The sequence below is a fragment of the Dermacentor andersoni genome, chromosome 6, assembly GCF_023375885.2.
Source record: "Dermacentor andersoni chromosome 6, qqDerAnde1_hic_scaffold, whole genome shotgun sequence".
NCBI classification, from domain to species: domain Eukaryota; kingdom Metazoa; phylum Arthropoda; class Arachnida; order Ixodida; family Ixodidae; genus Dermacentor; species Dermacentor andersoni.
The window spans coordinates 105,954,440-105,967,333 of record NC_092819.1 but is presented as its reverse complement, the minus strand read 5'-3'; the positions used below and the strand labels follow the sequence as shown (position 1 = coordinate 105,967,333).

General features: G+C 45.2%; 1 protein-coding gene and 1 long non-coding RNA gene across 2 annotated transcripts in view; both read left to right on the top strand.

Annotated features, from left to right (window-relative positions):
* Nucleotides 1-1,890, top strand: part of LOC129382408 (uncharacterized) — a 33,650-nt gene extending 31,760 nt beyond the window's left edge. The window contains exons 5-6 of the mRNA XM_055066289.2: nucleotides 878-964; nucleotides 1,688-1,890. Coding sequence (XP_054922264.1) covers nucleotides 878-964; nucleotides 1,688-1,890 — 290 coding nt within the window. The remainder of the gene's footprint in view (nucleotides 1-877; nucleotides 965-1,687) is intronic.
* A 4,000-nt stretch (nucleotides 1,891-5,890) lies between these two features.
* LOC129382355 (uncharacterized) lies at nucleotides 5,891-8,590 on the top strand. Its single transcript, XR_008610433.1, has 2 exons — nucleotides 5,891-6,468; nucleotides 8,201-8,590. It is a non-coding gene; the product is annotated as an uncharacterized lncRNA (long non-coding RNA).
* Nucleotides 8,591-12,894: the final 4,304 nt, after the last annotated feature.

The window sequence follows — 12,894 nt, the reverse complement described above, 5'->3', positions numbered from 1 at the left end:
TAAAACATCAGTAGGTGCGTTCAGTTGAAGTCAGCAAGCTTTAATTTGGTCGCTGAGGTCCTGGACAAGTATCACCGTTGTCCAGAGGCGCTTCTTCGGCGTGGTTACAGCGATTATGGGCTAGAATCAACACATGCAATGCGGGATCACACGTACCCTAAATGGAATCAGGAAGCGGTACAGGCCCCGGTTGTCGAACAGTGTCACACACAACTTCTGCACCCATCTAGTCTGCCTTGCCATAAGAAGCGCCACCGAGGAAGTCGACTGGGCCACTGCAGCCATTTGGGTCCCCTATGAAGCATTTGTTGGGACCATAGGTGGCCCTGCTACTGCAAAGGCACCAGTAGGCGTCCAGCGGACCCACCTGCATCAAGTGACGCAAGGTGCGGCGCCAACAGTTCGGTTCTGGCCAGCTGAGGAGGCCGGCCGCTGTCTAACAAACTTACGTATTGACTCGTAAGAATTGGCAACGAGGGTAACTGGAATAACTATGCTTTGTTAACATTTATTTTGTCGTAAAATTTATCGGCCATCGGCAATGATAGATGTTATGGCAAGAGAGAGAGAGAGAGAAAGAAAGTGATTGTGAAGATTTAAAGGCGCTATTTCTGTAACCCTTATGCAGCAAGACTGAGCGCCTTGGGGAAGGGGCTGTCTTTGACAAGCACAATACCTTGCGCTCAGTATTACCTACAATGAGTTACTGCTTTGCCACGCGGTTTCACATTGTAGGTCATACTAAGCGGGATAGTGCACTCTGAATTAGTTCTGATAAAGAAATCACCGTGAAACTATTCGAAGGGGCTGTCGTGAAGTGCGTAGCTGGAAAATGGGTTGAAAAGCAATTTTCTAAGCACCTGTTAATCTCTTCTAGCGATGCGTTCACTTATTGGGAAGCCAATACCAACAACCACAGCACCACCAGCAGGCAAACCCGGAGATAAGCGAAGAAAGCACGCTTGTTGATATTCGAAAGATAACCACAATGCTTGGTACTGTATAAATATGCAGCTCGGTTAGCAGTGCGCTTAAGTGCGCCAGCAATACATTAATATTTGTTCTGATTTGTTAGACAGTGATTATGCTGAAGCATTTTTTATGCTGCCCTACTTCTTCCCTATAATCATGCGTGCAAGTTATCATTCCACCAAACACAAGAGGTGCGTTTAGTTGGTGAAATATCAAAACTCAGAATTTCTTCCTGGAACTATCTAGAAAAATCAAATAAAGAATTGAGCAGTGCGATGATTGATGTGCGCGAGGCCAAGTGCAGTGTTTGGTTAGAAGAAAAAGATTACAACAACGATCGCGCGCGAATGTGAGGGCATTGTTTGGCAAAAGACGAAGACGAAGTGCGCCAAGCACGGGGTTGCACGGCGAAATGAAAAATCAGGCAAGAAACAGGAGCCAATCCTGGGCATCCACGAAGCTCTAGTGAACGAATTGGTGAAGAACACGGAGCTTTGAGGGCGACCAATCGGGGAGAAACACGAAGCCATGAACAGAAGAAAAGTGCGTAGCGCGTCGTAGAACGCGGCGGAGTTCCGCGAAGCGACACAGGAAGAAGATCGGCTACCAAACCAGGAGCTAGAGACGGACAGTCGGGTTCGGGACCCGAGTCATGGCGGCTTCGCACGACTGGGAAAACCTGTCAACCTGTTCCTGTGCTTCGTGACTTTGCCAGCCTACGGAATTCTACCCCGAGACCTCTGGACGCCTGCACCCGTTGGCAGAGGCCCGAGCTTACAGCGGCCCAGCGAGGACATCCCAGTCTCCGGCTGCTTCCTGCTCAAGATTCCCACTGCGACACCTGCGTCTGATCAGCCAGCTGAAACAGCGCTCCCGTCATCAACAACCCGCCGCTTGTCCTCATCGCTGGTTTGGTGAGATCGTCACCGCTTCCATATCGCCTTGCCCCAAGCTTTATTTTACGGGGAACTTTTTCGCTTGACAGTGCCGCATGGCCACAATAGTCTTGCTTCGTGCCGTTCTGTTTTCTGTTCCTTGCTTAATGTCAGTTGAAGGCGTGTTGTGCTGTTAGTAGTTTGCTTACGTTTTTGTTATTGTGTTTCATTTATTGTGTGAATTAAATGAGTGTTTGTGTGTGTGTCCGTGTGTGCGTGTGTGTCAGCGTGAACCAACGGTTTTGTTATTCATTGTGCCCTCTGATGTTTACCTCATTGACCAGCTGCAAAACGTAAAACCGCTCTGCATCACAAACAGCAATAATTTGGCATCAGTGAGTTGGTAGGTATGTAGATGAAGGACAAATGTACGTGCTGGACGGTATAAACATGTCATCAGACAAGAGTAAATGAATGTTTACTGACGTACATAGTAAGAAGCGCTCGCATAGCCCAGTTGCCATCGTTTTATTGGGTGCACACTAGTATTTTTCGAATGCAGGAAGAGCGTAGGAAAATGATCGCTTTTGCTTGCAGATTCAAGCGCGAAAAACTACGAAAAGAAAACAGTAAATCTAATACCGAGCGAGGTTGATCTTGACCAAATGCAAAGTGGTCTGCATTCATACATGAAATATTATTGTTACTTGCGCTCTTTATTAATCAAGCAGCAGATAAATTCATGCTTTTAGCGTCCAAGACACATGGTACGAAATAAAGTCCCCTGTAGTCAAAATTTCCTTTTTGCAAGCCACCAAAGCACTAACAAATTGACGCGTATTTTGCACACATTTTGAGAAATGGTAAAGTGGAAAACAAATTCAATCTCAAAATCTTTAACCCGGATTCATGATTTACAAAAAAATATCGTATGAAATATTTTACTTGAAAGAAAAATATTAAACACCCGCCATGTGAAATCAATCTAAATCAAAAGGCCCATGGGCTTTCAAATGAAAATTTTGTGGCGCAAGCTAAGTTTCTCGAAGTATAACGTGCAGATTACACTGATTAAATAAGCAATAGCAATCGGTTAAAGCTCTGAATATGGAGGGACAGTTCCACTGCAATTTTTTCAACTGCCTAATACCGTTGAAAGCACAGCAGATGCAACAGATGTCTTCAGTTGGCGGTGGCCGTCAATAGATTTCAAGCACAATGCTAAACCTAGCTATCACTGAGAAAGAAAAAAAAAAACGTTGTCTTGGGCGAGTTGGTACAGGGCTGAGAAAGAAAAACAAAGAGTAATGCAAAAGGAACGAGGACGAGAACACATAGCTGGCGCTAACTTCCAACTGTAGATTATTGAGGAAATATAATATTTATACGCGTCACGATACCAGCAAACAGGTATCACCTTCGCGATGAAGGGGGCAGAAAACAAACAGTAACCGAGGCCCTCAAAGCAACCCTATCACCACCACGCTCCTTTGCGTAACCGTGCAAATCTGCGGCAGAGATGAACAATTAATCTAGAAAGCATAGAACGCCCAATTTCTCACGAGATACTTTGACCTTAGCTGAGAATGTGCATGTTCTGACGACCGACGAAAAACTACAAATTAAAGAACGTTAGAACTTATAAAATTAGAAAAAACTTCATAAACAAGACTAGAAAGATTGCATAGAAAAACCGACAGGGATAAGTGAGAGCATAACAAAAGAAAAATGGAAACACTTACCCGTAAGACAAAACAACCGTTCTACGTATTCAATAAAGAAGGAATAACAACACTTAAAGATATGCTGCGCCAGTACAACATAAGTGAACAAACAGAAAAAATAATAACCGCATAAAAAAAAACAAATTACAAAAGGATTCGCTATGTTAGTTAAACATTAGTGCACACGACAGATAAAACAATAACAATACTGAAAGAGCGAGGCACTGTGTCGATAAACTGGCACATTCTAAGTGTCCTTCTAGGTAGGTGATTTCCTTATTGTGAAATGCTAAAGAGGGTGTACTTATGCACTTGTCACCGCACTTCAAAATATGAAAGGCTTTAAGGATTTCCCCTCTCTGTTCTACCAGGCGACTTCTTTAAGAAGTTTGTGCGCTTAAATACTGGTATGCACCTACACCTCTTGCAATGTTCGGCCAGATGCCCTCGCTAGCTGTTCTTAATCTTAAAATTCGCCCAAGAAGGTGTTTTACTTGTTATAGCTGTCAATGCTTCACCTTTCAGGCGATACTGCCACATTTGATATTTACCAGGCTTGCTATTTGCTCTACATAACGCTCTTTGCGTTACTGTGGCAAATGAACAAAATATTCCTCCCTTCCAGCTATTCCACAAAGGCTAGGAATTCACTGTACCACGGTGGTGTGCGAACAAAATATTCCTCACTTCCAGCTCGTCCACAAAGGCTAGACATCCACTGTACCACGATAATGTGCCCAAAATGAGGCCTCAGGAAGCATAGTAGGGCTCGTTGGGGATGCGACCAGCTACATTCATCAATGGCGGTTTAGAGGGTCTGTCAACCATGTCTTGTATGACCAGTGTCGATTACACAGTTTCCACCTTTCTGTGAGCATCTGACTTGTTAACCTTTGAACAACTTCACGTTAACCATTCTGTAGCAGACCCCGTATACATGTAGCTTCGCCATGCAGTTAAACTGAGGTCCTTAACGTCCCGGAACTGCAGAGTCCGTTATGAAGAACGCCGCAGTGTAGCCTCCGGATTATGTTTGACCACTTCGGCTTCTTTTCGTGCACTGAAAGCACGGTGCGCAAGCCTGTTTGCGTTCCGCCCACATCGGAATGCGGCCCCCGTGGTCGAGATCAAACTCGTGACCTTGTGCTAAGCAGTGCAGTTTCGCTGCAGTCAGACAAGCATTCTGTTTATTTGCATAGTCGGCTTTGCTTTCTTGCTATTATATAGAAATGTGAAGTTAGAATGCAGGTTTGTGAAAAATTCTGTTCCTTTGCAGTAATTCTTATCTGAGCTTGCTTTCTACGGAGTTTTCCTTAACTTTCACAGAAATGTCAAACATTGACTCCCCCTGCTCGCCATGTGGCATATAAGAAATTTACTCATTTAGCTAGATTACTCGTACAGATGGACAATACACAAACTGAAAATGAAAAGGACTACTTGACCAATTAGCAATATTCCACTAGTCATCTTTTTCGCTTATTACTTTAGCGCACTTGTTGCAATATTCAAGTTGAAGCTAGTAATTTCACAAGGCACATCCACTTTGAATGAATTAGGAAGCTAGTGCCAGTTTCGAGATAATGAAACGCCGCCAAACCTTTGGCAGAAATGCACTATTGTTCCACATACTTTGTTAAACAAAAGGGTCGAAGCTCAAAAATTATTGCAACACTACTTCTCTTAATTTGAAACCATGGGAATGCATATATAAAAAATGGCGTCATCTTCAAAATTTGTTGAAAGTAGATACGACTTTCGAAGACAGCAGCTACAATTCGCACTTCCAATATGCGCCATAAAATAAACACTGTAAGAGTTAATTAGCGAGACTTTGTCAACTAGTCGGAGATCATTTTCATTTCTCGTGCAAATAATGTCTGCGTCAGAGTAATCCAGCTCTAGAAGTAGAATTGTGCTGTATACAAGGCGTAACGTTTCAAAATTCCGCTAACGACAAAGAGATACCCTGTTACACATTTATTGAAGCTAAGGTACGATGTCTTTTTACACGCTTTGTGCCCCCAAATAGTACGTTTCAAGTTGCTTTGAGCAAAATGCTTTGGCTATTCAACCAACTGCTTGATGATGAGCCGCTGATGTGCATGTCGAGAAATGAAATCATTCACTATGTAGAAGCCTCGGAGGGAAATATCTACTTTGTTGGACAATAAAGCTGATGACCGGTTGACACGCGTCTCATCTAGCTTCCTTATAAAAAATCACAAAGTGTTCTCGCTATTTTCTTTTTCGTGACAAAGAAAATCAACGCGCTACACGGTGGGTCGACGCATAGGTTCGCGGTACTGTGCAGGTAAATGCTAGTAGGCAGTAGTTTTTTTACCGAGTTTTCGTGCTCCTTAAGCCTCCGCTGTTCCCAGTGGCCACGCTCGGGGCCTTGGGCGTTATGCTGCACCGTGACAGACACTGACCTTACGAAACTCACTTTGGCGTATAGCGAACACTGGCGCTCGTGCCTCGTATCACGTCCACCACTTCTCTTTTGCACAAAGTTCTCGCGCCAAATCGCAGACCACTGATACCTTATAGGAGCAGAAAAATACTTTTGTAACCATCTGTCCGACACCCACATTCTTCTTTCCGTGAGGCAATGCATGCAGGAAGGGATAACTTAAAAGTTCCCCCATCCCTGAATTTAGGCCTTTGCTACGGCACCATATTTGTGCAGTTTGAATGCATTATAAGTTTCGGTATCTTTTGAGTGGACCTGCCATAAAAAGCATCTAGTGTGTTCTAGATTTAGCGCAACATCTTTAGAAATTCTTTTCTTTCCTAATATTCTTTTTTTTTTTCAGGAAGCTCGAGGCCTGCCAGAAGGTATTTGCACTACTACGATGGAGGGAACCATTGCGGTGTGTTTGTGCTCACCAAAGACGGTAATTTCCAAGAATGTTCCGAAATTACTTTCGTTGAATATAGCTCAGAAGAATACCGGTGTTGTTGATCATGTGTGTGCTTAATACTATAAGGTTGCTGTTTTCGAAATGGTCGAATATTTGCTGCTGCCGTTTAGCTGCGCCAACGTGCACTCGTGCAGTGAAAATTAGCGAATGCTTGCGTGAAGTGCAGACAGAAAAAGAACTGTTGTGCTTCATCATTCATTAAAAAAAATTAAATTATGGGGTTTCACGTGCCAAAACCACTTTCTGATTATGAGGCACGCCGTAGTGGAGGACTCCGGAAATTTCGACCACCTGGGGTTCTTTAACGTGCACCTAAACCTAAGTACACGGGTGTTTTCACATTTCGCCCCCATCGAAATGCGGCCGCCGTGGCCGGGATTCGATCCCGCGACCTCGTGCTCAGCAGCCCAACACCATAGCCACTGAGCAACCACGGCGGGTGCTTCATCATTCGTTCTTCATACGTACGCCTTGAAAAGAAAATCCATGTATCATTATTTGCATGTCTTTGAACTTTGAAGAAATATGTTAATTCATGGGCTCGCGAAAGATTTTTTGTTTATTACACATCAGCAGCGATGGTTATAGAAGCACTTCAAGCTGTTAAACATCTTGAAAATCACAAATCGGACATAATCAAAGCTAGTAAATGACATCGGGAACGCCTCGTCTCCATATTGTTAAAGAGCACGCAGTGTAACTTAAAAAATCGGTCATGCTCTTGACAGCTTGTCCAACAACCAACCACTTAATAGCAGAACGTTGACTACCTACGTGTCATGGACAAACTTCTCGTTATGCCGAAGCAACCAATTAGTAAAAAAACGTAAAGGGAAGTTCTAGCTTAGCTATTGGTTTTTATATCAGGTAGCTCTAAGAGAGACCGGTACACCAAAAAGCTTCATCTTGTAATACGGCGGTTACTGCGCTATAAATACATGGACAACAGAAGTAAGTGGACAGGACGCGCGCAGACTTACAACCGAATTGTATTGGGTGAAAGATGACATATATATACAATGACCAAAGTGACGTCGTCGTCGTCGTCATCATCATCATCATCCGAAATCGCTGCCGTCACAATCTTGCGTGCAGAAATTGCACCTCACCATCAGCAAGTAGAATGGAAGGGTCGCTAACACACTGTCTGTGTCCATCCTGTCCTCACCAGAAGTAGTCGCATCAGGTTAGCGGGGAAAACCAACAGGGACAAACATTGCACCACGGAAACGTATAATCGCTAGTGCATCACTGCCAAAGGCTCACCTCTTCAGCCTCCACCATATAAGCAACGGTAACGCGTATGCCGCGATTGCTCGAGGGAAAACTGGAAGCAGCTCCCAGCGGTGGTGGTAAGCACTTTATTGAGATTCTGCTCAGTTATGATCTCGCAGGCCCGAGTCCTAGGATGGCCCCTCACGAGGAGCGACCCTTTCGGCCCAGGCACCGAGGGCTTTTTGTAGTTTTTCATCCGGTGTTCGGACATTCTCAAACGGGCGAGTTTGTTCTTGGTGCCACATGCCGATATCTGGCGCCTGGGGGTATCCCACTTGAGCGCGTTTCTTAAATGTTGCCCGCGGTTCATGTGTGTTTGCCAGCAAAATACAGAACTGAAGAATGTAAAATCTATTTCAAGTTTACGTTGAGCGTTGGTGTGACACAAGGCGCACAATGGGTAACATACAGTGTTTTTTTTTTTCGACAGGGAAACGTCACTGTGAGCTTCATGTGTGGCCAAGTGGCATAATTACAGAGGACAAATATTATTACGTGAACAAATCTTGTATTGTGCCCTATCATGACGTCTGCGGGGAAGAAAAGCCAACGGTCACCATTTATACCGGCGCCTGCACCAAGTGAGAACAGTGAGACTCCGAGCTTATGAGTGGTTATCGTCGAGCCTTTCATTAAAGTTGAGAAAAAAAATACGCAAAATTAACACGTATATCTATCTACTTGATGAAATAAAATGTAATTCTAAATTCAAATGTTTTGAACACTTGATGCTATTTCCGATTCAAAGTTCTGTTGCTTTCTCTGGCTTCCTTATTTTCTTGTGCCTGTTAAACTTTCTACCATAAAAAAAAAAAAGAAATGAGCTGAACTGCCTAGTGCTCCCATAACCTAGCAACCCTTCGGTTTTCTAGGTATCTAGTGTATATGCCAGAGACCTGTGCGCCTTTATTGCCTGCCGTTTCGGGCACACTCAGTTTCGATTATGTCGGCTTTATAATAACGTAAAGTACTCGTAGAACGCATACAGTATGCTCGCACGAATGCCTTAGACAGTCCTACAAGCTCAGACACCAAGAAAGTGGCAGTGGGCCATAGCTTAATAGAATTGACTCCTGGAGTATTCTTTAAGACAACAAGAGCGCGCAATTTTTTCAGGATAGTGCTAAGCTAAAAGGTTTGTCGACTAAATACTATTAGCGGAAGCTCGATAGTGTTGATGATGGCTGCTGCCTTTGTACGAGAGAAATCCAAGCAAACGATAGAGCGTGTATTATAAATTGTGAGTCCTAGCGAATGAGGTAAGCAACAGATCAAGTGGCATTGCGAAGAGAGACATAAGAAGGGGTTAGCTGAGGAGTTAACCATAGTCGCGCCTGGTTGGTTACCCTACACGTGGGTATTGGGAAAGGATGATAACCAATGAGAAGCAGCAGGCTTCAAAGGGACAATAAGACATAAATGTTAAGTAGGAGAAAACTGAAGGAATGATGAATTAGAGTGAAACATACTTTCAATGGCGCTAATCAAACGTAGATTATACTAGTGCACATGAAGGTGGACACTTGCCAGCACAGCGACAGAAAATGGTTTCCTATATATCAAGCTGAATGCGTGCCGGCTTAACGCTTCTCGATCTTCGTATTCATTTATCTCAACGGGCGCTACGCCGCAAGCACGCTGCTATGCTATTAGAACTTTGAAACAGCGGAGCGGTCGCACGGTGAACCAGCTTCTGTATTATGGTGCAGTCGCACGTGTAGCAGCGGGGGTACAGAATCCATAACGACGAATCGAAAATTTTAGTCCACCGAGGAGCAGTTCCGCTTTGGAAGCTCTGATCGCGCGTAGTGACCGTATACTCATGATATTATTCAATGAAAAACACGTCCCTTCGGGCAACAATGCAGTTCAGAATAAACTAGCGGCTTCGTTGCTGGGATACGAGGGAGAGTAGTGCGGTGGGGGGGGATCAGAATGAGAAACGACAAGGCGCGGGGGGGCAGGGGGGGGCAAGACATAGAGTTATTTTTGTTGGAAGGGCTTGTGGAGGCGCGTGTGGTCTAACGCTGCGTTTATGCAAGGCTGTGCCACGGCTAGTGGATTCTTTTAAAGCGAAAGCTTTGCTAACCGCGTCGAGTGGAGTTTCATCGTCGCCTGCGATTTGACCTTCATTTGACCGCAGCTGCGCCGTAGCCTTGACAACGCATCATGTGACTCGCCGGGCCGAGCTCTGCCGCCGCCGTTAGCTGGGCGCACGCGCTCTCCGCATCTGGGTCGCCGCCTGACCGCGTGACTCGCCGCGCGCCTGGCTAAAGCCTGTTTCACACAATGCGATTTTCGTCGCAGCGGAAGTGCGACCTCCGTCGCTTGCGACGAAAATCGCAGTCGCCGTGCCGACCCTCCGATTTTCGGCTTCGACCAACCAGCCAGCTTCGTTTCCAGCCAGACCCGAGTGACCAGGGGCCCAGATGATCTGGACGCGGCGTTGCCTGGAGGGAGGAGTGCCAGAATCTTCTGCGCTTGGGGCGCTATCAGTCCTCTTGTGTAGTTACGAATGGCCGTTTTTGAATCGCTGATGATGCAGTGTGCATTGGTAGCCGCGTATAGGCCAAAGCGATGGCCGTTTCTTCTCCTACTTCGGGTTGTGTGGTGAGTATTGATGCGGCCGCGGCGAGGCGGTACTGCGAACCGGTGACTGTGACGACCGCCATGGCGTTTTGGTTGGGATATTCCGCTGCGTACACGTAGGCTACGTCAGCGGCTTGGTCGTAGCGCTTTTGTAGTTGTTTAGCTCTTTCTGCACAGCAGAAGAACAGTGCCCCCACCCAAGGCCCTGATTTCACATCCAATTCTGTGTGCATGCATGCGCACACACGCACGCACCCCCCCCCTCCACACACACAATGGTTGCAAGGGCGCATAGCATGAAGCAGTATCAACAGTGTGACACTAGAGAGGAAGGAGGGCTAACTTCCAAGTAAGATTTCTGAAAATGAGGCAATTAGTAGTTTACTAGAAAAAAAAAAGACAGCAAGAAGGCCAGGTAAAATTCTTGCTTGATGCAACCAAACATAAATAAAAACATGGGAGAAAGAAAATACAGATACAAATTCCAAGTGCAGTAAAAAACAAATCATTGCAATCACCAAACATGCATGTCAGCACCTTTCAAGAAAGACTGTTCTTTTCCCAATAGACGGATTGACAGCTTGCTTATGCAAGCACAATCTTCAGTTCCATGCCATTGAAAGAAAGAAAAACGTTTCTTGGAAGGTAGTCGGATGCGCAGTTGATGATCACAATGCTTTTTTTCCTTAGACTTGCATATTTATCGCATTTTCTCTCTTTCCTGTTTTTGATTGTTTGGTTTCATCAAGCACTGGTTTTTATCATGCTTTCTTGCTGTACTACTTTCTGGTAACCTTTATAAATCACTGCATTTTCATAAGAAATCTTTTATTTAAAACTTAGCGTGCCCTGTTCTTACTGCTTGACACTATACACTCTTGCAACATTGTCCAAATAAAAGATTTTATAAGGTACACAGAAGCAGCATAAGGGCCATTAAAGTGCAGTCTAAAAAAATAAAGAATAGCCTGGCTGCAAACGGCGCCAGAGAACACATAGGATCAACAAGAAAACCGAGATGATCTAACAACCGATGTACACGCCGAGTAAATGCTGGCTGACAAGCAATAAACCAAAAAGACAAAAAGGAGAAGCAAAAATTACTGTGTGCTTCCTGACAGGAAATCCTTCCATTTCTAATGGAGGCCATGCTGACAAGATTCCCCGAGCCTTTTTAGATCTATAGCTTGCATAATTTCTCAAGGCAGCCGATCTGCACAGAATGCTAGCCGAGGACAGCTCCGCTTTAATGTTCACGCAGAAACTGCTCTGGGAGTTGTCTAAGTATGCGTAAGCATTGTGTCACTAGCTCATGTCTACGCAGCCCGGTGCCATTATCAATGTTATGAAACTTGATCAGACCAGCGACCGTATTCTATAACGATTCGCTTTCGGAAGAGTTCGCTTTGCGAGCAGCGATTGGTCGCCGCTTGGGTGACGTCATCGCCTAGGGGTGCGCACGCATATAATGTTGACGTCTCGCACATGCCAATCACGCGAAAATCGAATTTGTCTACTGCTGCGAAGCGAAGTGGCGCGAGGTGCTTCGGTGTGATCGGAAGGCGCCACGTGCTGTGTGCAGACCCTGTGCATGTCGTGTGTACGGGAAAAATCGCCGTTGAGTGCAAAATGGCATGGTGGAAGCTTATAGTAGGGTTGGGCCAATTGAAATTTGGGAGTGCGCGAACCTAAAATTTGGGGGTGGGCCGACTTAAATGTCGACGTGGGCCAACTTGAGATATGGGGGGGGGGGGGGGGGGGGGCTGTAATTGAAATTTGGGAGTGCGCGAACTTAAAATTTGGGGGTGGGCTAACTTAAATTTTGACGTGGGCCAATTTGAAATCTGGGGGTGGGCCAACTGAAATTGAGGAGTGCGCGAACCTAAATTAGGGGGTGGGCAAGTTAAATTTGGACGCTGGACAACTTGAGATCTGGGGGTGGGCTAACTGAAATTTCAGGGTGGGCCACGGCTTGAAATTTGATGGCGGGCCTACGTGAAATTAGCACATGGGCCAACTGAAGTTTGGGGGTGGGTCAACCTAAAATTTGGTGGTGGGCCAACACAAATTTGGACGTGGGCGAAACTAAATTTAGGGGGGCGCCAACTGACCTTGGAGCGTGGCCAACTTAAATTTCGACGTTGGCCAAGTTGAGATTTTAGGGTGAGCCAACTAAAATTTCGGGATTGGTCAACTTAAATTTGGGGGTATCCTTATACATGCTTAAATCCAGTGGAGTTTCTGCACGCTCTGTAACGTACGACGTGCCACCTAGCTGCATAAATGGGTCAAGCGCAGTAAACAAAATAAAATACGTTAAATTACTCACCGCCGCTATGTCGCCCACCCGTTTTATAAAGAAAGAAATAAACATCATCAATAGCGTCAGCAAATTATTTGTAGTAATTGTTGTAACCAAGAAACGCTCCAAATCTCCTACATTTTCGCTTCGTTTGTGACGCTCACTTCCAAAAAAAAAAAAAACTGCGTTCCGATTGACCTCTGTCATTTCTCTCGTTACGTCAGCGGACCGCC